The sequence below is a fragment of the Taudactylus pleione genome, unplaced genomic scaffold, assembly GCF_031769625.1.
Source record: "Taudactylus pleione unplaced genomic scaffold, aTauple2 ptg000690l, whole genome shotgun sequence".
Classification (NCBI taxonomy): Eukaryota; Metazoa; Chordata; class Amphibia; order Anura; family Myobatrachidae; genus Taudactylus; species Taudactylus pleione.
The window spans coordinates 809,674-836,599 of record NW_028285092.1 but is presented as its reverse complement, the minus strand read 5'-3'; the positions used below and the strand labels follow the sequence as shown (position 1 = coordinate 836,599).

Below are 26,926 nucleotides of genomic sequence, written 5' to 3'. Positions count from 1 at the left end.
ATTTTCCCAGTGGCAGCGCAGATCTCAGGGAGCACGCGGACCGGTCCCCCTGTGTACCTCTCCCCTGATTAAGGACAGCGTACACAGCACTATAGCCCTCCCAGACACTGAATCTGGGCAGGTTGATTGTAGTGTAAAGGTGCAGTGAGTATTACTTCTGCATGGTATGTGACTTTTGCTAGTGCTGCCTGTCTGTGCTTATTTTCCGCTTACTGTCAGCTTATACCTATCCCTTTACTTCTCCTACAAGCCCTACAGGTGTGTGGGGGAGGGGCGTTTCTACTGACCTCACTTATATAGATCACGTATTTGTGAGGTCCGTCACATACAGTTGTGTGCTACTCAGTGCCATATTGTGGGCTGTATGAGTGAGTGCGTTTTACTTCTACCCTGGTGCCAGATATATAATATATTCTGTCATGTCAGACGAGGAGGTTGAGCGCTCAGTGGCTCCGGTGTTGGCCTCCTGCGGACGCTGTTCTGCAGGAGTAGATAGGGAGGATTTGTCACAGGATGGCCTGTGTAGTCGATGCCAGGTGGCTCCTGGCCCATCCAGACCTTCTCTGGCGCAGGAACCACCGTGGGCGATGTTTTCTCAAGTGCTGGTGTCTATTGCGGACCGTCTGTCGGTCCCGACTGCTCTCCCTACTAGGGCGGTGCCCCAGCTGACCATCCCCCATTCCCCGGGTGTCCCGCAGTTATTGCGGAGTCCTCCTGGGTCTCAATCAGTAGGTCCCTATGCGGGGTTGCCTATGTATATACAGGCTTCCCCTGTGCCGCAGCAGCCTGTGGTACCTTTTGAGGCCCCTATGGCGACTCCTCCACCATGGGTGGATGTGCTCTCCAACTCCGTGCAAAATTTGGCGGCCGCTTCCTCTGCTTTTCAGTCAATGTTGCAGACTGACATGCCTTCTAGGATTTCAAAACGACCACTCATGACACGGGCTGCTCAGGTATCGGACTCAGAGGGTTCCTCAGATGATGGGGAGGTCCCTGATGACACTGACTCGGACGCCTCGGTCCAGGAAATGGATACCAAGTCGTCCATTAATGTGCGAGCACTAGTTAGGGCGGTGCAAGCTATTCTTCTTATAGAGAATGAGGCACCGGTTCCTAAGTCGAAGTTTCCTAGTTTCAAAAAAACTAAGGTGGCTTCTGCGGTGTTTCCCCTGTCGGATCAGTTGACGGATCATATGGCGGTAGCTTGGCAGGCGCCCAGTAAGAGATTCCTTCCTCAGAAGCGGTTGGCTTCTAATTACCCCTTCCCTGAGGCACATTGTAAAAAATGGGAAACTCCACCGGCGGTGGATTCCCATGTCACCCGTTTAACTCGGGGCGCCACCTTACCATTACCGTCAATATCCTCGCTGAAGGATCCCACGGACAGGAAAGTTGAGACTTGCTTAAAGTCTATTTACTCCCTCTCCGGGGCAGTGGCCCGACGATCCATGGCCATCTCCTGGGTGGCCAAGGCCATTGAGGGGTGGGCCAATGCATTGGAAGATACCTTCCCAGACGACGCTCCGGATGTCCAGCGGGCGTTGTTGGGACAAATGAGGGACGCTGCTTCTTACATTGGTGAAGCTTCTTTAGATGCTAGTCTGCTGACCTCGCGGGTATCGGCTGCAGCGGTGTCTGGCCGCCGATCCTTGTGGTTGCGGTCCTGGAGAGCGGACTCTGATTCAAAGAAGGGTCTGGAGGCCTTACCTTTCAATGGGGAATTACTATTTGGTCCGGACTTGGACAAAATAGTGGACACCCTGGCTAAATCCAAGTCGGCCTTCCTCCCTTCGGCGGCACTGCCTGCGAAGGTTCGGAGTTCGGCTTTTCATTCCTTTCGGGTTCAGGGTAAGGCGAAAGGTCAGTCCTTCCCGAGACAGTCTGCGAGTAAGACTGCCTCTAAACCCAAGAAGCAAGCCTGGAGTGCTCGGCGCCCTTCTTCCAAGCAGGAAGATAAACCTGCGGCCTGATGGGACGGGCCTCCCTCTGGGGGACCTCAGAGTGGGAGGCCGACTTCTTCTATTTGCCCAGTGCTGGCACAATACCACCACGGATGCCTGGGTTCGAGAAGTGGTCTCCCAGGGGTACGCCCTGTCTTTTCGGCACAGACCACCCCACCAGTTTTTCTGCACAAGTCCTTCTCAGGACAAGGCCAAGGCGTTACAGGTTCAGGAGGCTATAGAGTCCTTGCTGAAAGCAGGGGTCATTGTTCCCGTTCCTCTATCACAACGAGGGACGGGGTATTATTCGTCTCTGTTTCTGGTGCAGAAACCCAATGGTTCTCATCGCCCTATCCTCAACTTGAAGTCTCTGAACAAATTCCTCAGAGTTCCCAAGTTCAGGATGGAAACGTTACGTTCCATCATTCTGGCGATGGAACCGGGGGATTACATGGTGTCCCTGGACATCCAGGACGCCTACCTCCATGTTCCGATAGCATCTTCACACCAGCGGTATCTGAGGTTCGCTATCCTTCAACACCACTATCAGTTCCGGGCGCTACCCTTTGGTCTCTCCACGGCACCGAGGGTGTTCACGAAGATTATGGCGGTCATGGCCGCACATCTTCGGAACCAGAATGTACGGCTGCTGCCGTATCTGGACGACCTCCTGTTGCTGGCGAGCTCCCCGGAGGTACTGCTTCAACATCTCCACCTGACGATCGCTTGCCTGCAAGCACACGGGTGGTTGATAAATTGGAAAAAGTCCTCCCTGATTCCATCACAGCGGATGGTTCATTTGGGAGCCCTGCTGGATTCGCGTCAGCAAAGGATCTTCCTGACTCCGGAGAAGGTCGCCTCCCTACAGCTGCGGATACACAGTTGCCTGAGCCGTTGCCGCCTGTCGGTCCATTCGGCTATGAGAGTTCTGGGGTCCATGGTGTCGACATTCGACATGGTGGAATTTGCCCAGTTCCATTCCCGGCCCCTGCAGGGGCTGATTCTATCAGAATGGAACGGGTTACCTCACCGGATCCGCTCTCAGGTGCTGGTGTTGTCTCCGGACGTTCGGCAATCTTTGGCTTGGTGGCTTCAGACAGCTCATCTGGTCGAGGGGCGCCCATTTTGGATCCCGGACTGGGTCCTGCTCACGACGGATGCCAGTCTCCGGGGTTGGGGGGCAGTGACCGGCTCTTTGTCGCTTCAGGGTCATTGGTCAGCGGAAGAAGCACTTCTCCCCATCAACATCCTGGAACTGCGGGCAGTATACAGGGCCCTGCAGTCGTCCGGCCCCGCTCTTCACGGAAGGGCGGTACAGGTGCAGTCCGACAACGCCACCACGGTGGCGTATATCAACCACCAAGGCGGATCTCGCAGTCAGGCAGCGATGTCGGAGGTGTCTCGTATCCTGACTTGGGCGGAGGGTCACATTCCGGCAATCTCGGCGGTCTTCATCCCCGGAGTCCTCAATTGGGAGGCGGACTTCCTCAGCCGTCACGACGTGCATCCCGGGGAATGGTCGCTTCACCCAGAGGTGTTTCAGCTACTCGTGGACAGGTGGGGACTGCCGGAGCTGGACTTGATGGCCTCCCGTCACAATCACAAGTTGCCCGTTTACGGGTCAAGGACAAGAGACGCAGGCGCAAGTCTGGTGGACGCGCTGTCGGTGAAATGGACGTTTCACCTGGCGTATCTGTTTCCTCCGCTATCCCTGCTTCCTCGGGTTCTGCGGAAATTCAAGCAGGACGGCGGCATGCTCGTGCTGGTAGCTCCGGCGTGGCCCAGACGTCCTTGGTACTCCGATCTCAGGAGCCTCTCCATCGACGCTCCGTACCTTCTTCCTCAGCGTCGGGACCTGTTGTCTCAGGGGCCCTGCCTTTACCCGGATCTGGGTCGGCTGTCTTTGACGGCGTGGCTCTTGAGACAGCCGTCTTGAGGTCTCGGGGCTTCTCCAGTTCGGTTATTGGTACCATGCTCAGGGCACGCAAGCCTGCTTCAGCACGGATTTATCACAGAGTGTGGCACACTTACTTTCAGTGGTGTGAGTCCAGACATTATGATCCTCAGGTGTTCCGAGTTTCTAGGATCTTGGAATTTCTTCAGTCAGGATTGGATCTCGGCTTACGCCTTGCATCTCTGAAGGTTCATGTGTCCGCCTTGTCCGTGTGGTTTCAACGGCGGATTGCAATACTACCAGACGTTCACACCTTTTTCCAGGGTGTTCTCAGGATCCAGCCTCCCTTTGTGCCTCTTGTGGCTCCTTGGGACTTGGCGGTGGTGCTACGGGTCCTGCAGGGTCCTCCGTTTGAGCCTCTTGAGGCGGTGGAGCTCAAGTGGCTGACATTTAAGACGGTTTTTCTCCTGGCAATTGCTTCGGCCAGGAGGGTGTCTGAATTGGGGGCGCTTTCCTGTCGCCCTCCTTTCCTGATTTTTCACCAGGACAGAGCGGTGCTCCGCACTCGTCCTGAGTTTTTGCCCAAAGTGGTCTCGAAGTTCCACATTAATCAGGAACTTGTTGTGCCAGCTTTTCAGTCCCCTGATCTTTCAGCTGGTGAGACTTCCTTAGATGTGGTCCGGGCGCTTAGAATTTATGTAGACCGGACGGCTTCGGTTAGGAAGTCTGATTCCTTGTTTATCCTCTTTGGTTTTCACAAGAGGGGTTGGCCTGCCAACAAACAAACGTTAGCCCGTTGGCTTCGTTCCGTTATTTGTGAGGCTTATGCACAAGAGGGTTTACCTGTGCCAGCCTCTGTTAAGGCTCATTCCACTCGTTCTGTGGGTCCCTCTTGGGCTGCTAGATGTGGCGCTTCTGCTGTTCAGCTGTGCAAGGCGGCCACTTGGTCTTCTATTCAAACGTTTTTGAGGTTCCATGCGTTTGACACCTTCGCCTCTCAGGATGCTTCCTTTGGGCGCCGGGTGCTCCTTTCAGCACAGGAGCGTCCCCGCCCTTAGTTGAACTGCTTTGGGACATCCCCAAGGTCAACCCTGTGGACCCCCTATGGACCCTGAAGTAGAAAACAAGAGATATGGTAAGAACTTACCTTTGTTATCTCTGTTTCTACGAAGTCCATAGGGTCCACAGGGCGCCCGCCCTGACGCACCTGGCTTCAAATGGGCTGTGTGGCTGGTCACCGGTTTTCCGTCTCCTATTGCTGTGAGTATGGTTTCTTGTTTGTTCCAGTCTTCCTTCTCTCTGTTCCATATTCTCCTCCGGCCTAGGCTGCTTACCAACTGAGGTGCCTGTGGCTCGGGGGCGGGGTATAGAGGAGGACCCAAGTGCATCCTGGGAGCTAAAAGCTTAACTGTGTGGTGCCCATGGATCCTGTTCCAGCTATAACCCCAAGGTCAACCCTGTGGACCCTATGGACTTCGTAGAAACAGAGATAACAAAGGTAAGTTCTTACCATATCTCTTGTTTTCGTTGGTGTCCGGCCAGGAGTCGGATCACTTGCAAGCAGAGTGGGGCTATAAAGGCCCCTGAACTTTTCTACAAGCAGCTGTGGCTGCACAAATGAGCTGTACAGCATGGACAGTCAGTACTGATGTCCATGCTGTCGCTCCTACACCCTGCCGGACCAGAACGCTGGTATTGATCCGGGGATGCTGGTAGGTATCGGGTCACAGCTAGCGGTGACCCCGGATTACCTGGACTGTGGCCGGATTCAAGGGGGCAGGTAATCGGCGGGGTACCAAGGAAGGGTACCCTGCCGGTAACACAGTCCTGTAGGTTTCCAGGCAGGGAACTCCCTGGGAACAGGCTGCGCGTGGAGCCAGGTATTAACCTGCGCTTCCATTAGACCACCAGGGACAGCGGGCCGCAGCATGTGTGGTACAGCGAGGCGTCCCAGGGGTTAATAGCATGCCAGGGGAGCGCGCTTTCCCTGTCTAACAGCCAGTGCCTCCCCCGCTGCACAGTGCCTCTCCACAGCAGTTTGGCAGGCTGTGTCAGCGCTCCTCCCCCGGGCCCGCCTCAAAAACGTTTGGCTTTTGCATACCCCTTTGCGGATAATTATTTTTCCAAATGGGAAACCCCTACACAGGTGGATTCCCATGTCACACGCCTAGTGAGGAGTGATAAATTGCCCATGCCCTCCATGTCCTCTTTAAAGGATGCTACGGATTGCTTGGTGGAAATATGCCTGAAATCCATTTATTCCCTTGCCATGGCTTCCAGACCTGCAATGGCCATGTGCTGGCTTGCCAGAATCCATGGAGTGTTGGGCTGATAGCTTGGAGATGTCTCTAGACGCTGACTCGTCACATGAGCAGATGGAGTTTGTGGGTAACCTCAGAGACTCAGCTACGTACATTAATGAGGCAGCCTTAGGTATAGGGCTTCTCACTTCCAGAATCTCCTCAGCAGCAGTTCTTGGAAAGCAGATGCAGATTCCAAAAAGGGATTGGAATGCTTGCCCTTTAATGGACAGCCCTAATGTTTGGCCCTGATCTGGACAAAATTGTGGCCACTCTGGCAGCAGCTAAGTCTGCGTGTCTGCCATCGGCGACAGTCCCATCAGGGTCTGGTACTTCGTCCTTTCGGCCCTATAGGGCCCAGGGTAAGTTCAAAGTGCAGTACTTTCCTATACAGGCAGGGGCCAAGAAATCTGTCAAGCCAAAAAAGCAGGCTTGGAGTACAAGATGTCCAACTCCCAAGTCGGACGATAAGCCCTCAGCCTGATGGGACGGGCCTCCCCTTGGCGGACCCCAAAGTTGGAGGCCGGCTTCTTCAGTTCGCCCAGTGCTGGTGTCTCACAACCGTAGACACTTGGGTAAGAGAAGTGGTCTCTCTGGGGTATTCCCTCTCCTTCTGGCGGAGGCCTCCCAGACGGTTTTTCACCACGGGCCTTCAGTCAGACCAAGACAAGGCCCAGGAATTCCGGAAGGTGATCCACTGTATGCTCCAGGCTCGAGTTATAGTGCCAGTCCCGTTGACCCAGAGAGGATCGGGGTATTACTCCAATCTTTTTTTGGTACAGAAACCCAGTTCCTCGGTTCAGGATAGAGACCATGCGTTCCATAATTTTAGCGATGGAGCCTGGGGATTTTATGGTGTCGGTAGATATTCAGGATGCTTACCTGCATATACCCATTGTCTCAGCACACCAGCGTTTCCTCAGGTTTGCAGTAGGAGACCAACACTTCCAATTTCAGGCACTACCCTTTGGTCTGGCCACAGCGCCTCGAGTGTTTACCAAAGTCATGGCAGTCATGGCAGCCCACCTGCGGACGCAGGGAGTCCGCTTGATGCCCTATCAGGACGACCTTCTGCTGTTGGCACGGTCTCCAGAGATCCTTCAGCGCCATCTGCAATTGACAGTCTCTGTGTTGCAGGCTCACGGCTGGCTGATAAACTGGAAGAAGTCATCCCTGGTGCCATCACAGATGATGCTCCATCTCGGAGCCCTGTTGGACTCCCAACATCAGAGGATCTTTGTGACGGAGGAAAAGATCTCTGCATTACGGGCAAAAGTACGCAGTTGCCTGCAGAGTCGCCGGGTGTCTATTCACTCGGCGATGAGGTTACTGGCATCCATGGTGTCGATGTTCGACATAGTGGAGTTTGCCCAGTTTCACTCCAGACCTCTGCAGAAGTTGATCCTCTCCAGATGGAATGGGTTGCCCCACCGGATAAAGACACAGACAATGGTGCTGTCACCGGAGGTACGTCTGTCGTTAGCCTGGTGGCTGCAGACTACTCACCTGAACAGAGGGCACCCCTTTTTGATTGCGGACTGGGCTCTTCTGATGACGGACGCCAGTCTTTGAGGTCGGGGAGCAGTGTCGGATCCACATTTCTTCCAGGGAAGGTGGACGCCAGCAGAATCTGCGCTTCCAATCAACATCTTGGAACTATGGGCAATATTCAAAGCTCTCCAACAAGCAAGACATGTCCTCCACAAAAAGCCTGTGCAGGTGCAGTCGGATAATGCCACCACGGTGGCTTACATAAACCGCCAAGGAGGAACCCGCAGTCAGGTGGCACTGACAGAGGTGTCCCGCATTCTAGCGTGGGCAGAAGGCAGTCTCGATGCCTTCACGGCAGTGTTCATACCAGGAGTCCTCAACTGGGAAGCAGGAGCAGGAGGTGTTTCAGCTACTGGTGAACAAGTGGGGCCTTCAGGGATAGATTTCATGGCCTCCCGACACAACAACAAGCTTCCTGTGTACGGGTCAAGAACAAGAGACACAGAGGTACTTCTGGTATACGCGCTGTCGGTCCGGTGCGTACCTCTTCCCTCCATTCTCCCTTCTTCCTCAAGTGATTCACAAATTCAAGCAAGAAGGCGGCACGCTCCTGCTGATAACTCCAGCTTGGCCCAGACGGCACTGGTACTCAGATCTCAGGAGCCTATCCATAGACGCTCTGATGTGGTTGCCTCTACGTCCGGACCTGTAGTCTCAAGGTCCTTGCCATCACTCGGACCTGGGCCGTCTGTCTTTGATGGCGTGGCTGTTGAGATTGCCCTCTTGAGGTCTAGTGGTTTTTCCAGCTCTGTTGTTAACACCATGCTCAGAGCTCGGAAGCCGGCTTCTGCAAGAATTTACCACCGAGTGTGGCATACATTCTTTGAATGGTGTCGACCTAGAGGCTATGATCCTCAGATTTTTAGGCTATCCAGGATTTTGGCTTTCCTACAAGCGGGCTTAGATCACGGTTTTCGCCTTTCTTCACTGAAGGTGCAGGTTTCCGCCCTCTGTGTGATTTCAGCGTACACTTCCTGATGTCCACACTTTTATGCAAGGTGTACTTCGCATACAGCCTCCCTTTGTTCCACCTGTGGCTCCTTGGGACTTGACTGTGGTCCTTACGGCTCTCCAAGGACCGCCATTTGAACCACTGGGCTCAGTGGATTTACAATGGCTCACAGCTAAGACTGTGTTTCTTCTGGCCATTGCCTCGGCCAGAAGAGTGTCAGATTTGGGGGCTCTTTCATGTCGCCCCCCATTCCTAATTTTTCATAGGGACAGGGCAGTGCTGCGCACTTGCCCTGGGTTCCTACCTAAGGTGGTATCTAGTTTCCACATCAATGAGGAAATTATAGTACCAGCCTTTAATTCCCCAGACCTATCTGCTGGTGAGGCCTTCTTGGATGTGGTACGAGCTCTTAGGATTTATGTTGACCGTACCAGTTCATTTAGGAAATCGGACTCTCTGTCCTCTATGGTTTCCATAAGAAGGGTTGGCCTGCCGCTAAGCAAACCTTGGCAGGATGGATTCGCATGGCAATTTCTGAGGCTTACATTCACGAGGGCCTGTCTGTACCATCCTCTCTTAAAGCTCACTCTACTCGGTCTGTGGGTCCTTCATGGGCAGCTCGCCGTGGTGCCTCTGCAGTTCAGCTGTGCAAGGCAGCCACGTGGTCTTCTGTCCATACCTTTGTGAGGTATTATGCATTTGATACCTTTGCCTCTCAGAATGCTTCCTTTGGGCGGCGGATTCTCCTTCCAGCACAGGAGCGTCCCCACCCTTAACGGATACTTCTTTGGGACATCCCCTATTGACCCTGATGTAGAAAAGAAGAGATATGGTAAGAACTTATCCTTTCTACGAAGTCCATAGGGTTCCACAGGACTCCCGCCCTGTCGCACCTGTACTGCAGATGGGCTTTGATCTGGTCACCGGTTTTCCGTCTCCTTTTGGTGAGAATGTGATTCTTGTGTGTTCCAGACTTTCTTCTCTCTCTTTGTTCTCCTCCTCCGGCCTATGACTTGTTACGAAACTGAGATGCCTTGGCTCAGGGGTGGGGTATAGGAGAGGGACCCCAGTGCATCCTGGGAGGATGAAAATTTAACTCTGTGGTGTCCGATGGCTGACGTCATCATCAATACCCCAAGGTATCCTGTGGAACCCTATGGACTTAGTAGAAATAGAGATAACAAGGGTAAGCTCTAACCATAGCTCTGGCCCACATAGCTGCAGTCCCTGCACCTATGGTAGTTACGCCCTTGCTTACCACATCATTCCCTAGACAAGTGTATGCTCCACTACACTGTGATGGTCAATTATATTTCCACCATGTAAATTTCTTTGTTGAAAAATACATACCACTTACCACGTGTAACACAACTGACTTCTTGGGAGTGCATCATTGCTTGTACTCATCCCACATGGCGTTTTATTAATTATGTGCCTCATAATATTTATCCTTCTTCACTTGTCCATCTTTACTCTTTGCTTATCACTCTTCAATTAACAGACTATCTTTTTATCACACATCATGGATTCTGATAAATAATGTTTCATTCTGATTGTAAAGTGGTCCATTTACAGGCCATATTTCCACACAACACTTGTGTTTCAAAACCAAACCCCATTTCCATAGGAGCAGTACAATAGTGAAATGAGACTTAGGGGTCTATTCATCTTCACTTAAATGCTACAAAAACAGGTGAAAATTTTGTATAATTTAAGTACCAGCCCCACCAGTGATAATTATGTAATGATAAATAGGCCCTATAAAGTTCACCCGTGTTGAGGTTGGGATATAAGGTTTTAATTATATAAAGGAAATATCACAGTTTGTACTAGGTGTTTCAAAATAATCCTCCAAATTTTCTGTGGAGATGGGCCACATGTAAAATATGTTGACCAGGCACAGCGCAGTCTCTCCATTACCTGCTTGCTATTCTATTTCTGCAAACCTGAAGCTTGTAACTCTTTAGAAGAGCTGTTGAAGAGGGTGGGTTAGGGAACATAGCAATGCCCGCCTATATTGAGTGTGCTACAATGCAGTCCCTCTAATGTGAATGGATGGGGCAAAAATAATTTAATTTTAGCACATGAATATAAATGGAATCCATTCATTAATAATTAAAACGCCATGTCCCCTTGCTGGTAGGTCGGCATAAAAAGAAAACATGTTTATTATGTTTCATTCTGTATAAAGTATTCAGTGGGTTAATCTCTAGGGCAGTTTTGTTCATTATTTAAATTGGAGAGGTTGCCGTACCTGATGATATGGAAGTTACTGGTGATATCCAACCTTTAGTCATTAAGTTTTCCGTTCCTTCCTTACAGGCTTAGCAAGTGTGTTTTACTTTCTGAAAGTTCTAAAACAGGAGATTGTTTACGAAGGACTTTGATGAATATTTCAGAGGTTGATGAGGTGGAAAATGGAGGTGGAAATTTAAAAAGCAGAATACACAGTTGGGAACAACAAAGCAGTGCAGAAGGTTACATGTATGAGGTTAGTGAAGCTTCATATAATAAATTACCATACTTCTGAACTGTGAAAAACTAACATCTGTAGTGTTTATCCAACAGTTATTTTTAGTGTATTTTACAAGGTTTTATTTTAACACCTATCTGCATAGAGGGAGATTGGGTTTTCAATTCTGAAAATCTTCATCTTAAAATATTTTTTTCCACAGAATTATCAGGTATAATTATACAGATCTGTTGCACTGGCATGTAAGAGAAAGCAGAGGGGCTTTGTAAATTGAGTGTTATTTATACCACATGGGAACCCACTTAACTGGCTAATATTTTTTTTAAAAATGGCCCCAAAATTGTCTATTCTTTTATTCTCAAAATATGTAAATGTGATTCTATTTAATTATTATTATTTTATTTAACAAAAATTTTAAATCAAATTTAATAGCTCTTAATTGCATAATGTGATAATTAAAAACAAATAAAATTCTGGGGACATTTTTGAAAAAAATTATTTCGTAGTTTAAAAAAAAAAAGTGCTGTGGTAGTGGGGGAGGGCAGGCAGGGCGGAGCGAGGGGTGGGCATATATATATATATATATATATATATATTAGTGCAAGAGAAAATGGCTCACAGGTAGATATAAGCACAATGTGAATAATTGGATGTAATGTAAATAAGGTGCAAATAGTGGGTTCAACCTAAAAACAAAAATTCAACCTAAAAACCTAAAATTCAACCTAAAAATTCAACCTAAAAACATATAAATGGCACTCCTGGTTGTGTGTGTATGTGTATATATGTATATATATATATATATATATATATATATATATATATATATGTATGAGTGGCAGCTCTTCACAGTGCATCATTCGTTGGTGAAGCACACATAAACTTGTTATATCAATGAAGATAAAAAGCACCTAATGGGTATTTATCATGATAAAGTCACCCTATAAAGTGCACAAATATAATCAGTAAATCCACAACTTATCTGAAATGTTTTTTTTCTTCAGTCACATGACCACCATAAGGTTGAATGTATATGAAAATACAAAAAGGAAACCTAACATAGTGTGTACTGCACATATAGATTTCAAGTGGAGCATAGAATAATATGCTGAAACATAAATTAGGAACTAGTCAGTCCCAAAATAACCTCACCAAAAATCCACCGGTGCCAGTACTTCATAAAACAGTTTTATGCAGCTAATGATAAGTAGCCCACGTACAAAAGTTAGATATCATATGAGCTTATCTGTCAATAGGGGAAGCAGCAGCAGCCCAAACATGTATCGTCTCATGCAGGAGACTTCATCATGGGGATCCATGATGCCCTGGGTGGGGGTGCCGTTGGGCTGCCCGATCACTGCTGGCCAAAGTGATCAGGACATACTGGAGGTGGAGCCGTGGGTGCAGGGGGCTAGGAGATCCCTCTGATATAGGCAGCTGCTGGAAGATTGGTGGGCGTTTTTGACTGGTCCCATTAGATGCGACTATGTCAGGGAAAGCCCTGTCTGACGTGGACGCAACTAATGCGACCACACCAGCTAAGTGGTTAAAAATTTAATTTATCTACCGCAATATGATATTTTTGCCTGCAAATGTAACTGTTTAACTTCTGTATATAGATATCAATTGTTTGATGAAACAAAACATTTTGACAGGAATAGCAAGAGTGATAGAATCATATCACATACACATCACCTGACATTGATTGCAGTCTGTGCTTTCATAATATAATTTATAATATATAATTGTCCTAAAATCAGATAATTCCCCACTGAGGAATAGTATATTTATTATGTTAACAATATTTTTGGGGGGAAATAAAAGCGGTCCATAGAAGCCTTTTGTGAATTTGTTTAATCAGCAAACTTAATTTAATGTCTCACCTTAACTTATTTAGTTTAAATATGAAGATCCTTTAATCTTTCCCTCACTGCATACTTGAACAGCTGAGCAGTCTATTATCTCTGCTGCTAACAAGGGAACAGGTCAGTGTACATTGATGGAGAGAGCAGAGGCATGTGCAAGAGGTGCAGCTGCTATGGGGCCCAGAGCTTAAGGGGGCTTTTATGCCTTGTCAAAGTTACACATGTTATATAAATTTTTCACCATTGGGTGGTAGAAAGGGGCCCTTACAAACTTTTGCTATGTGGCCTTCAAATACCTAGTTATTACCATTTGTATTTTGGGACAACTCCGTATAGACAAAAATAGTTTTGCTTTGTGTCTAGTGGTCTTTTGATCTTTATAATATCCAAAATATGTATATATTTTGGCAAAAATAATGTAATTGTTTCTTGTGTCAGGTTCAAAGTAATTTTAGAAAGAAAAGAAAGACTAGTATTCAGGACCTATTGATGACAAGGCTGGATACAGCCCTATCAAATACGAAACAAACCAGCGAAAAATCCTCTTTTAAGTTCACAGACCGTAGTGGAGGAAAGCAGAACACAAGACATTTCAAGCATCTGTCAGGTTCAGAATTCAAGCAGATGCAGAGTATTCATCGGTCACGGATTAATTCCAGAGAAGGTAAAGTGAACTTTTGTTCATTAACAAGGACTAATAATAGCAATTTGTTGCAATGTGAAATTATTGTAATAGGGAAAAAATACTATTTGAACAACTGAGTCAACGTTTTTCTTATATTTTTTTACTTGTGTTTATATCTGCAGAAAGGGTGTTTTTTAAAGGGCAGTGGCAAACGCAGGATTTCTAGAGGGGGGTTTCCAAATGCTTGATTTTAGAGCGAGTGTGGCCAGTCCATGAATAGGGCATAATTAGCACTTAACCAGATTTAATCAGATGCTGTTTTAGTGATTGCCTCAGCACAGTTTTGAAAATTTATACTGGGTAAATTACAACTACTGCTATACTAAGAGCAATTTATCTAAAGGAAGTTAGGAATGTATTGTGAATCTGTGTTGGCCTCCCCCTTCTCACAAATTGTTTATCTTAGACTTTATTGCATCCCAATTTAGTGTGTGTTAGAGCTTTCGGGGTGGGGTCCCAATCAGTGAGCACAGAGACACATGTTTGTAACTTTAGATATTACTGCTCCCACAGGCTGCATAGCCGGTGGCTGCCATAGTCTGTGTTAAGATTCAAAGTGTTGTGATTATAAGTGTAAATACAATTTGATAACTAAGTCGGAGTTACGCTGGAGTTAAACTGGAGGAAAACTGAGGGAAAAGAAACTCAAAACCAGAACACACTCTGAACAACAACAAGCAACATACTTATGTGAATGAACAAAATCAACATCTTCTGCTGTATCCAGGCAACTACTTACTGCACTCACTGCTTGGACACTGCAAGTGCTCCCCTGTCTGTGTGCTGCTCTTGTTGATTGATCTTTGTTGATCAGAACACTTTGGACTGGATCAGCTCGGGTACATTGTAATTTTGTCCTCATTCATTTTGTATTGCCTTTTCCAGTTGTGTCACATCTATCCACTTTAATCATTTGTTTATAAACTAATTCCTGCACCCACTACTCACATACTGTACCTCTCCTTTATATATCACTTTTGGAGCTGCGCTCATACATTAGCAGCGCTGTTCTTTACATGTATTTTTGAACATTTAACAACTTTAATCCACACTGACTCTATATCTCACAGCCTCCACTCCAGTTTACATCTCAATTATTACCTTGTCCACAGCATGAACACCCTTAATACACACAACCCCCATATTCTATGTCCACATAATCCTCTACTTTATCCATCCCTCTCTTCCCCCTCCTGTTTCCTCCACTTGCTGTTCTTCCTTTTTTTCTCTCATACCTCCACTCTCAACCACCTCCCTCCATGGCCTTGTTACCCCACTACTAAGCCCCATTCCCTCCTCGTTCTGTCTGTCACCTCCAGGGCTGCCAAGAGAAATTCTGGGCCCGGGTACTGCAACATCCTGTGGGACCACATCATGTATGGCTGCACCCATTTGTGAGTGGGTCTAGCATGTTAGATGCACCCACTCACAGGAGCATGGCATAGCACCCAGCAGCTGGAACTAAAGTAGTCACTACTGTATTAGGATGGCGGGACAGTCCCATAATAGCTGCATTTCTTGTCAGGCTGTATATAGATGCTAAAATGTAACACACAAATTAAAGTGCTTCTACTTTACTTTGTACATCTCTCATGTAAATAACACAAACAATCTATTTTCTATCATAGAGATAGATGTATGAAGGACTTAATTTTTACATAACATCAGGTCGTCTTATACACACACATTCCGCAGCACATATCCTAACCCACTGCTCCATGCTCCTTCCTCACTATCTACCCCTCTGTGTCGCCCCTGTCTGTCTGCCCTTCCCCTTTAGAATGTAAGCTCTCACGAGCAGGGCCCTCATCCTCACATGCTTCTCCTCCCCCTACTTATAGTATAATTTACTCCTAACTCCCTACAATGGCACCTACCACCTGGTTGCTCATGTCCTGCTGCTTGTGTTTTGCAGCTGAGTTTATAACCTTGTCCTTGTCCTGCATTGTTTTGTATTACTATTAACTGTTTTTCTTGTGTGCTCATTTATGTACTGTGTAAGGCGCTGCGGAACCTTTGTGGCGCCATATAAATAAAGGATAATAATAATAATTTAATATGCGTCATACAAAGTGTATTGTGTGTTATAGTTCCAGCATATACAGGACCAGTGACAACAGTAAGTCATTAAATTTAGCAGTAGGGCCGCTGAATGTTTTTATTTCAGATGTGGGCGCCATTATTAAGCATTGGAGCAAGTCTGGTAGTCTGGGGGAGAAGCAGAAGAACCTAGCACTGCCCTGGACATATATGTACATATTTGTCTCCTTATGCAGTGGATAGTGTATTATTATACAGTAGTAATAATTAACCCTATTGATGATGACTGACTGACACATGTTAAAAGATCCACACATGGTGCTAATTATTTCATTTGTGATACTGAAAAGAACATGCAGCACTAGTAAAATTCTATTATATTACTATTTCTATTGTGGTCATGGTGTGGACTGGGGAGGGGGGTTTCCAGGCAACCGGAAACCCTCCCTGCGTTTGCCTATGAAGGGTGTTTTTTAATACTTATAAATGTGTCTGTGTATTTTAGCAAATACTTAAAATAGTTAGACTCATTTAAAGTTGGAAGTATGGCTGTTTTCTCTGCATAAGATACACATGTTTATGCTGTGTGTAAGCACAACAAGAATATTCATATGTACTTATTGAGTTTTTGGAGTATCCTCTACTTCAGGGATGGGGAACCTCAGGCCGGGGGCCATATAAGGCCCCCAGAATCATTTGGTCTGGCCCTAGGAGCTTTTTTTCTGCTAGCCTGATCTGGCTAGCAGGGTGCCTAGAATGGCACCCCGCAGCCAGAATCTATGCAGCAGTGCCACCTGGAGCATTTTTAGGATGCTTCAGACGGTCACAATGCTTCCCTTACAGCTCTCTAGGGCATCCTCAGGTGCTTCAAAAATTACTGTAAACACCGGTGTGGAATCCTACTTTAAATCTCCCTACGGCTGTTGACGCCATGCGGACGCACCTTGCGTGTGGCGATACGCAAATGTGAATGCACAGTATACGCAGCGTGTGATGCATACGCAATACCTTCCAATATTGTAACACCAACAGTATGCATAAGTCGCTATCTTTATATCATAAATACAATATGAATTAGAGCAATATAAATATATATTGCTCTAACAGTATAACCTTATGTAAAAGCAAGTGAACACACGCACACACAGTTTCTGTGGTCCAACGCACAAAAGTAATTATTGTATTGAAAGAATATATAACATTATTATTACAAGTAATACAGTGGTACAATACAGTTCAAGAAAGAGTCAGAGTTACAAACCAGTATACATACATTCGCATGCGCACCCTGGATCCAGAGAGTACAGTCGTCACCAGACGACTGGTAGAATACTGCTACTGGCCTCTGGATCAAGGGAGCCTTATTTTATACAGTTAGATTATGGGTGTGTATAATGGCAAGTTGTGTTTCTTTCCATTGGTCCAAGGGCGTGACGTCTCCAGTTCACTGGGGGTCATTGGCTGGCTCGAACAGTGGGCAATGCTGCTGTTACAGGAGTTTTCCTCTGGGGTCCCTCCAACAAAACTAGCTCAAATCTCCCATTGTTATATGCTATTATTAAACATAAATCTGACATTGCCAATATCTGCTTGCCACATTATGCGAAAATCTATTCGCAACCATCGGATTACTGCTAACACAATTCTGTACAGTTTGACCCCAAACATTATGTTATTATGTGATCCCGTTCCTGGACTATATGTATTGTGTGAGCAACAAAGGATACATTACGTTGGACATGTAATATAAATGTCTAATTCTTCCTATATACATATATACTGAAATTACTAAATAGTAAGATAAAGGGAAGTTTGGTTGTTTTGAAGAAATGCCTCAATATGCATTGGGATATATCTAAGTTAGAGGATTTAATGTGTGGCCAATTAAACCAATCTCTTACGGCCACAAGAGGGAGCATTGTTACTGTAGCTAGCTGGCATATCACTTGCAGAACCAAACCTATCTCTAGGAATATGATACTGAGAGATATCGCTAGAAACAACACATCTCTATTTGCTATCTCAAAAATACTGTACATATACAGTATATATATATATATTTCAAAGAAATACATTAAAATAGGTTTATATATATATATATATAGTGCATTTCTCTTACTATTTGACCATGGTTAGTATTTTATGTAAGAAACAGGTTTTCCTATCTATGTCACAAAACAGTGGACTGGCCACTCTTTGCACAGGTGTGTGTAGGCGATACGTATAACTAAGATCCAAATCTCAGTGCAGTAGACCTGGGGCGGTCATTAACCAGTTCATCCATTGTCCAGTAAGGGTCAGCTTATTTGTACATCAAACACAGGGAATGTTGGTAAATAGAAATTGCACCATAGTTGTTTGGTCAGAAATATTCACCTAGGCCAGTAAACATGATTACCTATTACATTGGAATCTGTGAGACTATGCCACTTAATGCATAAGATTTGGGATATAAGTCATTATTTTTTTATTTAATATTTATCTGACCTATGACACCGGCGATAGTGGCTACATTACATGGAGGTCGCGTGGCCTGCAACAGGCCAGCGAATAATGTTATATATATCAAAATGGCCCTCGGCAGAAGAAAGGTTCCCCACCTCTGCTCTACTTAATGCTCCTTCCGTCTGGTGTGGCATTATGGGGGAAGGAAGGGATGGGTAAGACTAGACTGTGTACTATTTGTACACAACCTAATAACATTTTTAAACTTGTTTTTCTACCTCATATATACAAATAGGGTAACGTCACTGCATTGAGTACTAATGCATACTGTATGAATAACTGTTCTGTTTCCTACACTTCTATATGGTATACATACACACTGGCATAACTAGTACTCTTAGTTGTATGTATTGCAGTATGCTTACCACTCTACATATGAACACGAGTACACTTTTTTCTTGGAAACATCTTTCATTATATAGATCAATGCCGTATGCAGGTCCACCACTAAATTAGCCCCATAATGTAGTGTTTATACAGTCAGGTGCATAAATATTGGGACATTGACAGAATTTTCATATTTTGGGCTCTATTCGTCCCCAAAATGGCTTTGAAATAAAACAGACAATATGTGCTTTAACTGCAGACTTTCAGATTTAATTTGAGGGTAATTACATCCAAATCGGGTGAACGGTGTAGGAATTACAACAGTTTCAATATGTGCCTCCCACTTTTTAAGGGGCCAAAAGTAATGGGACTATCAACTCAAAAGCTTTTTCATGGACAGGTGTGGGCTATTCCTTCGTTATTTCATTATCAATTAAGCAGGTAAAAGGTCTGGAGTTGATTCTAGGTGTGATATTTGCATTTGGAATGAGTTGCTGTCAACTCTCAATATGAGATCCAAAGAGCTGTCACTATCAGTGAAGCAAGCCATCATTAGGCTGAAAAATCAAAACAAACCCATCAGAGAGATCGCAAAAACATGGTGTGGCCAAATCAACTGTTTGGAACATTCTTAAAAAGAAAGAAATTACATCCAAATCAGGTGAACGGTGTAGGAATTACAACAGTTTCTATATGTGCCTCTCACTCTTTAAGGGGCCAAAAGTAATGGGACAAACTAAACAATCCTAAATCTAACTTTCACTTTTTAATACTTTGTCGCAAATCCTTTGCAGGGAATTACAGCCTGAAGTCTGGAACGCATAGACATCATCAGACGCTGGGTTTCATCCCTGGTGATGCTCTGCCAGGCTTCTACTGCAAATGTCTTCAATTCCTGCTTGTTCTTGGGGCATTTTCCCTTCAGTTTTGTCTTCATCAAGTGAAATGCATGCTCAATCGGATTCAGGTCAGGGGATTAACTTGGTCATTGCATAACATTCCACTTTCTACTTCAGGGTCCATAGGGTATCCACAGGATACCTTGGGGTATAGGTGTGACGTCAGTCGCAGGGCACCAAAGAGTTAAGCTTTCAGCCTCCCAGGATGCACTAGGTCCCCCTCCTATACCCCGCCCCCGAGCCAAGGCACCTCAGTTTAGTTTGGTGCCCGGCCGGAGTCGGGTGCACCTGTTGGAGTGGGGGCTAGAAGAGCCCCTGAAGCTTATTCTTCATGCAGCTGTGGCTGCACAACTGGATGAACAGCATGGACAGTCAGTCCTGACGTCCATGCTGTCTTCCCTACACCCCGCCGGTACCAGAACGCCGGTACTGATCCGGGGATGCTGGTGGGCGTCTGGGGTCACAGCTAGCGGTGACCCCAGATGCTCCGGACCATGGCCGGATTCAAGGGGGACAGAGGTAAGCAGCGGGGTCCCGCGGTGGGTCCCCGCTGATCACATGGTCCTAAGTCCCCAGGCAGGGGGCTCCCTGGGGACTGGCTGCAGCGTGGAGCCAGGCGACCAACCTGCGCTTCCACTACCCCCTGGGACAGCGGACCGCAGCAGAGCGGTAGCGCTGCGGCGTCCCAGGGGTTAAATGCATGCCAGGGGAGCGCGCCTTCCCTGTCTCACAGCCGGCGCCTCCCCCGCTGCACACAGCCCTCTCTGCATGCTGCCGACTGGTCCTGTGGCAGCGCTCCTCCCCCAGGCCAGCCTCCTCTCTGCTCCTCGGCGGCCATCTTCTCCAGAACGCATGGTGAACGCTGCTGGAAGCGCTGGAAGGAAGCATCGTGGTCTGGGTCCCCCCGCATACCTCTCCTCCGCTGTGGTCAGGTCTGTGTATGCAGCGCTGTGTCCTACCAGGCCCTGTGTCTGTGTAGTTGAGTGATCAGCGCTGTTAGTGCAGGAATTGTTATTTTTCTGCATTGTATGTGACTGTGCTAGCGCTGCTGCCTGTAATCTTTTCTCTCTAAACTGTCAGCTTTATTACTGTCCCTGTTCTTTCTGCTAAAGCCCTTGCGGTGCGGTGCTGCAGGGTGGTCTCTCGCCTATTTAATACTTAATTGGTGAGAGAGGTCACATACGTGGTGCCATCATGTCTGAAAGTGATTTTCCCCTCCGGCTACAGTGTACCACGTGCAAAGTACCGTTAGCGGAGGGGGAGGGTAGCGCGGAGGGCCTTTGCCGGCAGTGTTTGTCCATGGCGCGGCCTATTACGGTTACAGCACCGGTACAGGAGCCGCCCTGGGCTTGTTTCGCTCAGGCGTTAACAGCTTTAGTGGGCCAGTTAGCTCCGCAGCCCGCGTTTACTCCGATGGGTTTGTCCCAGCAGTCTGTGGTGTCGTCACCCATGCAGGGGTTCCCACGACAATTGGTGGTACCCCACAGTCTCCCTATTTCCCCGCTCCCGGGTTCTCAGGAGCCAGCGTGGGTTAACTCCCTGACGAGTTCTGTACAGCACTTGTCGGATGTGTTGCAAGGGGAGTCTGTGATGCGGTCTCATAAAAGGCCGGTGGCGTCTCTGTCCGCTCCTTATGAGGATGACGAAGGGACGTCTGATGATGGGGAGATTCTAGATCCTTACGATCAGGAACCTCTCCATACTAAGGACGCTGATGCTAAGTCCAAAGTATATATTCCTGGACTTATTCGGGCGGTCCGCACAGCCTTGGTGATTGAGGACGAAGTTCCCCCAGCGGCTAAATCTAAGTATGCCTTTTTCAAAGATGTGAAGGGCGATGCCACAGTCTTTCCTCTTTCGGGTCAGTTGGTGGACCATTTAGAGGAGGCGTGGAAACAACCTGGCAAAAGATACCAGCCGCAGAGACGCCTGGCGGTGGCTTATCCGTTCGCGGATAATTATTTTGCGAAGTGGGAATCCCCTCCACAGGTGGATTCTCACGTGACCCGTCTTGTCCGTAGTGCCACATTGCCGATGCCATCCATGTCCTCCCTTAAGGATGCTACGGACCGCAAGGTAGAAATCTGCCTGAAGTCCGCTTATTCCCTTGCAAGGGGGGCAGCACGGCCGGCTATGGCCATTTGCTGGGTTGCCAGAGCGATGGAGCGCTGGGCGGATTCATTAGAGGCTTCTTTTGAATCCGACTGTCCGGCCGATCAGGCGGAGTTGATTGGCAATCTCCGTGATTCGGCCACCTACATCAACGAGGCGGCTCTAGACATTAGTACTCTGGTGTCTAGAATTTCTTCAGCAGCGGTAGCTGCTCGTCGCACCTTGTGGCTGCGATCCTGGAAGGCGGACGCAGATTCCAAGAAAGGTCTGGAAGCGTTGCCGTTTACCGGAGAAGTTCTCTTCGGTCCGGATCTGGATAAGATTGTGGCCACGCTGGCGGCAGCCAAATCTGCCTGTCTCCCGTCGGCCGCTGCTCCTTCTGGTTCGGGACCATCGTCCTTTCGGTCATCTAGGGCCCAGGGCAGGCCCAAACCACAGTCGTTTCCTCGACAGGCTGGCCCTAAGAAATCGGGCAAGCCCCGGAAACAGGCATGGAGTACCAGACGTCCGGCCCCCAAGCCAGATGACAAGCCTGCGGCCTGACGGTCCGGGCCTCCCTTTGGGGGATCCCAGGGTGGGAGGCCGCCTGCTACAGTTCGCCCAGTGTTGGTCGACTACTACGACAGACACTTGGGTTCTGGAGGTGGTTTCCCACGGATACGCCCTCTCCTTCCGGCACAGACCCCCGGCTCGCTTCTTCACCACGGGTCTCCCATCAGACCGGAACAAGGCTACGGAGCTGCGGAAGGTATTGCACACTATGCTCCAGGCTGGAGTTATAGTGGCGGTTCCATTCTCCCAGAGGGGCCAGGGTTTCTATTCAAATCTATTTTTGGTACAGAAACCCAATGGGTCATATCGTCCGATTCTCAACCTCAAAGCACTCAACAAGTCTTTGCGGGTCCCGAAGTTTCGGATGGAGACCCTACGGTCCATCATTCTGGCGCTGGAACCTGGGGACTACTTGGTGTCATTGGACATACAGGACGCTTACCTGCATGTCCCTATTCTTTGGCGCCATCAACAGTTCCTCAGGTTTGCAATCAGCAGCGACCACTTCCAGTTTCGGGCGTTATCTTTTGGCCTGGCAACAGCACCACGTGTTTTCACCAAGGTGATGGCGGTCATGGCGGCTTCTCTGCGGCTGCAGGGAGTCCGCATGTTGCCGTATTTGGACGACCTGTTATTGGTGGCAGGATCTCCAGAGCTCCTGTTACGCCACTTGGACCTGACCATTGCACTGCTGCAACGGCACGGCTGGCTAATCAACTGGCAGAAGTCCACTCTAATCCCGTCTCGGAGGATTCTGCATCTTGGAGCCTTATTGGACTCGGGACAGCAAAGGATCTTCGTGACGGAGGACAAGATCTCTGCTTTACAGTCAAGGGTGCGCAGTTGTCTGCACAGCCGCCGGGTGTCCTTACACTCGGCGATGAGGTTACTGGGCTCCATGGTGTCGGTGTTCGACATGGTGGAATACGCCCAGTTTCACTCCAGACCTCTGCAGCACCTGATCCTGTCCAAGTGGAACGGGCTGACTCAGTCTCTGAAGTCCCAGACGATTGTGCTCACCCAGGAGGTTCGCCTGTCCCTTACGTGGTGGTTACAGACGACCCACCTCAACAAGGGACGTCCGTTCTGGGTTCCAAATTGGGTCCTGTTGACAACGGACGCCAGTCTTCGGGGCTGGGGAGCAGTTTCGGGTCCACACTTGTTCCAGGGCAGGTGGACGCCGACAGAAGCGGAGCTTCCAATAAATATCTTGGAACTCCGTGCGGTCTTCAATGCTCTCCAGCAGGCACAGCGGTTTCTCCAGGGTCGCCCGGTGCAGGTCCAGTCGGACAACGCTACCACCGTGGCCTACATAAACAGGCAAGGAGGAACTCGCAGTCGGGCGGCTCTCGTAGAGGTCTCTCGGATCCTGGTTTGGGCGGAGCGCAATCTTCCGGCCATATCAGCGGTTTTCATCCCGGGAGTGCTCAATTGGGAGGCGGACTTTCTAAGTCGCCAGGACGTTCATCCGGGGGAATGGTCCCTGCACCCGGACGTTTTTCAACTACTGGTGGACAGGTGGGGTCTTCCAGAAATCGACCTCATGGCGTCCCGGCACAACAACAAGTTGCCGGTGTACGGGTCTCGCACAAGAGACGAAGGGGCGTCTCTGGTGGATGCTCTGTCCGTCCGGTGGACGTTCCGGTTCGCATACCTGTTCCCTCCGGTCTCCCTTCTTCCACGGGTAATCCGGAAATTCAAACAGGAAGGAGGGACGCTCCTGTTGATAGCTCCCGCGTGGCCCAGACGGCACTGGTTCTCAGACCTTCAGGGTCTGTCCGTGGACATTCCTCTGCGGTTGCCGCTACGACCGGACCTTCTGTCTCAGGGTCCTTGCCTTCACCCGGACCTAACTCGGCTGTCTTTGACGGCGTGGCTGTTGAGACGGCCATGCTGAGGTCCCGGGGGTTTTCCAGCTCTGTGGTGCGTACCATGTTACGAGCTCGGAAACCGTCTTCCGCGAGGATATACCATCGCGTGTGGCATACGTTCTTCCAGTGGTGTCGACCGAGAGGTTATGCACCGCGGGAGTTTCGTCTGTCTCGGATTCTCGCCTTCCTGCAAGCGGGACTAGATCATGGGCTTCGCCTTGCTTCTTTGAAGGTACAGGTTTCGGCCCTATCTGTCTGGTTTCACCGTAGGATTGCTACAATCCCGGATGTGCGCACCTTTATGCAGGGTGTTCTCCGCATTCAGCCGCCCTTTGTTCCACCTGTGGCGCCTTGGGATTTGGCTGTGGTCCTGAGGGCTCTCCAAGGACCGCCGTTTGAACCACTGGGCTCAGTGGATCTTAAATGGCTAACAGCTAAGACTGTTTTCCTTCTGGCCATTGCTTCGGCCAGACGTGTTTCTGAGTTAGGGGCTCTTTCTTGTAGACCCCCTTTCTTGGTTTTTTATGGGAACAGGGCAGTGCTCCGCACTCGGCCCGAGTTTCTTCCCAAAGTTGTTTCCCAGTTTCATATTAACGAGGAAATAGTTGTTCCGGCCTTTAACTCACCGGGTCTTTCCGTGGGTGAGGCCTCTTTGGATGTTGTGCGGGCCTTAAGGACTTATGTTGACCGCACTTCTTCGTTTAGGAAGTCGGACGCTTTGTTTGTCCTCTTTGGCTTCCGTAAAAAGGGTTGGCCTGCTTCAAAGCAAACTTTGGCAGCCTGGATCCGTATGGCTATTTCTGAAGCTTATCTTCATGAAGGCCTACCGGTCCCTCCTTCTCTGAAGGCTCATTCCACTAGGTCTGTGGGTCCTTCGTGGGCAGCTCGACGTGGTGCCTCGGCAGTTCAGATCTGCAAGGCTGCTACGTGGTCTTCTGTCCATACCTTCGTGAGGTATTACAGGTTTGACACCTTCGCCTCTCAGGATGCTTCCTTCGGGCGGCGGATTCTCCTTTCTGCACAGGAGCGTCCCCACCCTTAAAGGATACTGCTTCGGGACATCCCCAAGGTATCCTGTGGATACCCTATGGACCCTGAAGTAGAAAATATGAGATATGGTAAGAACTTACCCTTGTTATCTCTATTTCTACGAAGTCCATAGGGTTCCACAGGACTCCCGCCCTGTCGCACCTGTGCTGCAGATGGGCTTTGCTCTGGTCACCGGTTTTCCGTCTCCCTCTGGTGAGAATGTGATTCTTGTATGTGTCCAGATCTTTGTTCTCTCTCTTCCTTCTCCTCCTCCGGCCTATGGCTTGGTAACTAACTGAGGTGCCTTGGCTCGGGGGCGGGGTATAGGAGGGGGACCTAGTGCATCCTGGGAGGCTGAAAGCTTAACTCTTTGGTGCCCTGCGACTGACGTCACACCTATACCCCAAGGTATCCTGTGGAACCCTATGGACTTCGTAGAAATAGAGATAACAAGGGTAAGTTCTTACCATATCTCATATTTTTTAGCCTTAAAAAACTCTTTGGTTGCTTTAAGCAGTATGCTTCTGGTCATTGTCCATCTGCACTGTGAAGCGCCGTCCAATGAGTTCTGCAGCATTTGACTGAATATGAGCATATAATATTGCCCAAAACACTTCAGAATTCATTCTGCTGCTTTTGTCAGCAGTCACATCATCAATAAATACAAGGGAACCAGTTCCATTGGCAGCCATACATGCCCACGCCATGACACTACCACCACCGTGCTTCACTGATGAGGTGGTATGTTTTGGATCATGAGCAGTTCCTTTCCTTCTCCATACTCTTCCCATCACTCTGGTACAAGTTGATCTTTGTCTCATCTGTCCATAGGATGTTGTTCCAGAACTGTAATGGCTTTTTTAGATGTTGTTTGGCAAACTCTAATCTCGTCTTCCTGTTTTTGAGGCTCACCAATGGTTTACATCTTGTGGTGAACCCTCTATATTCACTCTTGTGAAGTCTTCTCTTGATTGTTGACTTTGACACATATACACCTACCTCCTGAAGAGTGTTCTTGATTTGGCCAACTGTTGTGAAGGGGTTTTTCTTCACCAGGGAAATAATTCTTCTGTCATCCACCACATTTGTTTTCCGTGGTCTTCCGGTTCTTTTGGTGTTGCTGAGCTCTCCGGTGCGTTCTTTCTTTTTAAGAATGTTCCAAACAGTTGATTTGGCCAACCTAATGTTTTTGCTATCTCTCTGATGGTTTTGTTTTGATTTTTCAGCCTAATGATGGCTTGCTTCACTGATAGTGACAGCTCTTTGGATCTCATATTGAGAGTCGACAGCAACTGATTACAAATGCAAATGTCACACCTAGAATCAACTCCAGACCTTTTACCTGCTTAATTGATAATGAAATAACGAGGGAATAGCCCACACCTGTCCATGTAATAGCTTTTGAGTTGATAGTCCCTTTAAGGCCCCCATACATCAGAGATTGATTGCAGCAATCGTGCAATTTGCAATCGATTGTGTATAAAAATCTTTCCCTTTTTCAATCGATTGTGGCAATTCTGCAATCTGCAATCGATTGAAAAAGGGAAAGATTTTTATACACAATCAATTGCAAATTGCACGATTGTGGCAATCAATCTCTGATGTATGGGGGTCTTTACTTTTGGCCCCTTAAAAAGTAGGAGGCACATATAGAAACTGTTGTAATTCCTACACCGTTCACCTGATTTGGATGTAATTACCCTCAAAATAAATCTGAAAGTCTGCAGTTAAAGCACATCTTGTTTGTTTCATTTCAAAGCCATTGTGGTGGTGAATAGAGGCCAAAATATGAAAATTCTGTCAATGTCCCAATATTTATGCACCTGACTGAATGTAGATGCAGTGTGTTTTGGAATTGTTTTTGGTATCTTTAATTATATACAGATTTCTGCAAAGGAATTACAAATAATATTAAAAAACCACATTTATGA

The 26,926-nt window shown here is 48.0% G+C and overlaps 1 protein-coding gene across 8 annotated transcripts in view; it reads left to right on the top strand.

Moving 5' to 3' along the window:
- The window catches only part of TNRC18 (trinucleotide repeat containing 18), a 416,103-nt gene that overhangs the window by 199,644 nt on the left and 189,533 nt on the right, over positions 1-26,926 (top strand). For 6 of the 8 annotated variants that reach the window (XM_088456240.1, XM_088456241.1, XM_088456243.1 and 3 more), the window contains 2 exons: positions 10,960-11,128; positions 13,414-13,639. In XM_088456240.1, the coding sequence (XP_088312366.1) occupies positions 10,960-11,128; positions 13,414-13,639 (395 nt within the window). The remainder of the gene's footprint in view (positions 1-10,959; positions 11,129-13,413; positions 13,640-26,926) is intronic. The other 2 variants (XM_088456247.1, XM_088456245.1) reach the window with 1 other exon arrangement.